This window comes from Cibotium barometz, chromosome 40 (assembly GCF_041138505.1).
Source record: "Cibotium barometz isolate CiBa-2024 chromosome 40, ASM4113850v1, whole genome shotgun sequence".
In the NCBI taxonomy this organism is placed as follows: Eukaryota; Viridiplantae; Streptophyta; class Polypodiopsida; order Cyatheales; family Cibotiaceae; genus Cibotium; species Cibotium barometz.
In genome coordinates, this window is record NC_141085.1 from 29,789,342 (window position 1) to 29,793,509 (window position 4,168).

Below are 4,168 nucleotides of genomic sequence, written 5' to 3' on the forward strand. Positions count from 1 at the left end.
TCATGCGAAATCAATAATTGCAGTTAATAAACTCATTAAAAAGTATCTTGGATGGGATAAGAATAATCCCATTGGTGGGATTGTAATGTGTAGAGCATTAAGGCAGAAGAACATGCACACATTTCATGGTATAATAGGCTATTGTATGAAAGATCTTGATAAGCCTCATTATAAAAATATGTCACATAATATTAGTACTGAAGATATTTCTAAGGGAATAGAAACTCACATGCAATATGGTGCAAATGATTTGAAGAACAAAGTTTGTCCTACTCCAACTAGCATTTTTCATAGAGCATTGATGTTTTGGAAGTTCTATTTAAAGCATCCTTTAGGGAATAATTTTTGCACCACCATTCATAAAATGAGCAAGACAAGAAAGTACTACCTATCTTCTAATTGGATAACTCCATATCAAGAAGAGGAATGGAGCTTCAAAAAGTAGATGCTTTATGGAGGACAACCATCCAACACAACAATGAAAGGTATCTTTAACATTTTTATTAATAAACAAAATTTTGAAGCTTCATACCTAAGATTAGATTGGTTCATGAATAGATGGAAAAGAAATAAGAATGAAGTTAATGATTTGAGGTATGCCTTTAATGAAGATGAAATTGTAGAGAATTTATATAAGACAAATAAGCAAACAATTGAAATAATGGAGGAAGAGCAAACACACAGACTGGGTAAAGAAATAGTAAAAGAGAAAGACATTTTTATTGATATTGAAGGTGATGATAGTGACAAAATGAGGAGAACATTCACACGCTAGAACATATTCCTTTATGCCAAAAAAGAAATATTGGTATTGTAATAACATGAAAGATCAATAAATGACATTTCTATTATGTTTTTCTCAAATGTCAATCCATAGGAATTTTTGTCATGAAAAATAAAAAATATCTATGGTTTTCTTTTTGTCGTACTCTTTTTAAAAGTAGAGTTATAATTTTTTCAGAATAGTAGAGTGAATGGTAGTATTTGTGAAAGATCAATTTACACACACAATTCTTACATTTGAAAAAAAATGATCCGTACCTATTTTAAAAAATCATTGGTAAGGAAAACACAAATTTGTAGCTAGGCCTTCTTTTTCTTTCGTGACAATGTTCTAGAAGGCTGACCATTGACGTTCAAATGTTCAGGTCTCAAAAAGTTCAACATTGTCAAGCGCTTCTTACCAACTCAGGCACGGCACAGTGAGAGAGTTTGCAAAGTAAAGGTTGATCTGTCGCTAATGGACGCTAAGAACGGCTACGACGTATTCACAGACTACGGTAATTCATGACCCCCTACGGCGGCTTCGCTTTGTATTGAGAAGCAATGGCGAAGCCTTGCCTTTTTCTGCACTGGCGGCTTTTCATCTTCTTGCTTCCACTGCTCTCAAACGAATCCGTAGCTGGGGTTTCTGCTCTACAGTTCCAATACACAGCGAATGGCAGCAGGGAGCAATTTAGCCTGCTTGAGCCAGAGGACCCGTCTTACAACGGCACTTCCCCAGCATACGGGGCGGACGGGGCCGTGTGGCTGACCCCCAATCCAAAAACAGCTCAAGAGCTAACCAATTACAAGGAAAGTATTCAGAGCGTCGGCCGGTTCATCTTCAGCGAGCCTGTTCGGTTTGCGCAAGGGGATAACGCCTTTGCATCTTTCAGCACTTCGTTTCAGTTCCAGATCGTCACGCCCGATGCGTATGGGAAGTGCGGTGACGGCCTGGCCTTCTTCATCGCCCCACAAGCGGCCATTCCTGCCAATAGCACAGGTGAGTTCCTTGGTCTCGCCAACGGCTCCACCTCCGCCCAGGTCAGCCGCCACTTGTTCGCCGTCGAGTTCGACACCTACCAAAATTCAGATATGGAAGACCCCAGCTCCAGCCACATTGGAATCGATATCAACAGCTTGATATCCATCATCACAAACAACACAGACGCATCTGAATCTCAGGCCTTGTACCTCTACAACAACTACACCTTCTTGGTTTGGGTGGAATACAACGCTTCTAGCCACCTGATCCAGGTATGGATGACCAATGACACTACCTTGAAGCAGCGTCCCCTCCTACCAAGCCTGGAGTCCCAGGTTGACCTCTCGACCATTCTCAATGATCAGATGTATGTTGGATTTTCAGCATCCACGGGTAGCTCCGGCTATGAGGGACATGCCCTCTACGCATGGAATTTCTCTACTCAGGGCCTTGCAACCACATCAAGCCCTTCCCCAGCCCCCTCCACTTCCTCTCCGACTCCAGATGTAGTTTCTCCTGATGGCACTTCTGATCACTGCAAACACTGCACAAGTAAGCTCCTTCTACCCCTCCTTTTGAGTTTTTCTGCACTAGCTATATTAGCCGCTCTTTGCATTGTCTTCCTTCTCCGACGTAAGCACAAGGCCAGACAAGCAGCTCGCCACGACAGCGCGCAGCCTGCAATCGATTCTTCTGTACCTCGCTACCACTACAGTGAATTGGAAAAAGCTACCAAAGGCTTCAGCGACAAGCTGTTGGTGGGTCAAGGTGCCTTCAGCCGTGTGTACAAGGGAACTCTGCAAGTGGATGGATCTAGTGCTGTAGTCGCAGTAAAGAGACTCAATGAAGGCTTGGGAGAAGAGGCCGCACTCCCTTCTGAAGTCAATATAATCAGTAGCATTCGCCACCGCAACCTCTTGCAACTACATGGCTGGTGCTACCACAAAGGTAAGGCCTTGTTAGTATACCAATATATGTCCAACGGTAGCCTGGACCAGCACCTCTATGGAGTCAAATCGGAGGTCGGTTTGTCCAGCGTGACCAGATACAACATCCTACTAGGAGTAGCTGCTGCCTTGGAGTATTTGCACGAAGGGTTGGGAAATTGCGTGCTGCACAGAGATGTGAAGGCGGCTAATGTCTTGCTCGGTGAAGACTTGCAGCCTCTGCTAGGGGATTTTGGGCTTGCGAGGCTTATTTCTCACAATAAGATAGTCACCATGACTGCAGCAGGAACACCAGGGTACCTCCCACCGGAGGTTTTCTTCACTGGGAAAGCCACAGACAGAGCAGATGTGTATAGCTTTGGGGTACTGGCCTTAGAAGTAGCTTGCGGGCGTAGAGTGCTAAACTTTGACCAGCAGCCTCAAGAGATGAATTTAATAGAGTGGGCATGGCTTCTCCAACAAAGCAACAAGCTGCTAGATGCCTTGGATCCCAAGATGCAGTTGGCTGCCATGGCGACACCAACAGCCAATGAGATGCAAGTTGCCATGATTGCCACCTCTACACCAACAACCAATGAGATGCAAGATGCCGAGTCTACATGGACAACCAATGAGATGCTAGATGAACATTACCGACGGTGGACGTGTGTCCTCAACTTAGGCCTGATGTGCTGCCACCCTCTTCCGGACTGTCGCCCCACCATGAGGCAGGCGCACCAAGTGCTCAAGGAGACCATCATACTGCCGCTTCCTGCCACCAGGCCTGACTTCCCCTACTCCAGCAGCAACAGTACTAGGAATAAAGCTGCCCCATTACTTTTCCCAATGGCCTCCCCTTCGACTAGCTCCGGCACATCAACTGCTATGTCCTCTTCGGGCATTGTTTTGGGTGGCTCGCTTCCTTCCTTGAGTCCAGCTCTCCCTTCACAAACTGTACCCAAGCGCACCAGCTTTAAACATGTGGAAATGCAACCCGTCTTCCAGAAGCTTATAACCGGTTTCACACCTAGGTGAAGTCTCCGGAAAAAGATGTACACTGGATGATAATATCTCCCGTATGCGCGATTGCAATCATTAAAAAAATTCACCACCAAAGAGGCTCATTCACAGGGTGATCATTTTTTTCGTTGATTTATTTGTTTTATTTTGATTTGACACACATTAAGCCAAAGCGAGGCTGAATCAAAACTTTAGAAATGCAAAGGGGGATCGGCAACCATATAAAATGATGGGTTTATAACTTTATTGTCATAGATAAATTTGCTTTCACCTGTGACGAAACCAAAAAGCAACCTCACTTGGAATTCAGAACCAAATACCCCCCCTCAATATTTTTTAAAAAAAAACCAAACTGCCCTTTTAGCAAAAAAAGAGCAAAAACAATATGAAGGGGCATATTATAATGAATTAGTTGAAGTCTATAAGGAATGCTATATATGATTATTTACATCACACCTACCTCAATGCTCAAAAG

General features: G+C 43.9%; 1 protein-coding gene across 1 annotated transcript; it reads left to right on the forward strand.

Annotated features, from left to right (window-relative positions):
* Positions 1-1,232: 1,232 nt before the first annotated feature.
* On the forward strand, positions 1,233-3,887 carry LOC147615395 (L-type lectin-domain containing receptor kinase S.4-like). Its single transcript, XM_086778920.1, has one exon. It carries the CDS (start codon positions 1,327-1,329, stop codon positions 3,706-3,708), a length of 2,382 nt encoding a protein of 793 aa, XP_086635046.1. The 5' UTR covers positions 1,233-1,326; the 3' UTR covers positions 3,709-3,887.
* Positions 3,888-4,168: the final 281 nt, after the last annotated feature.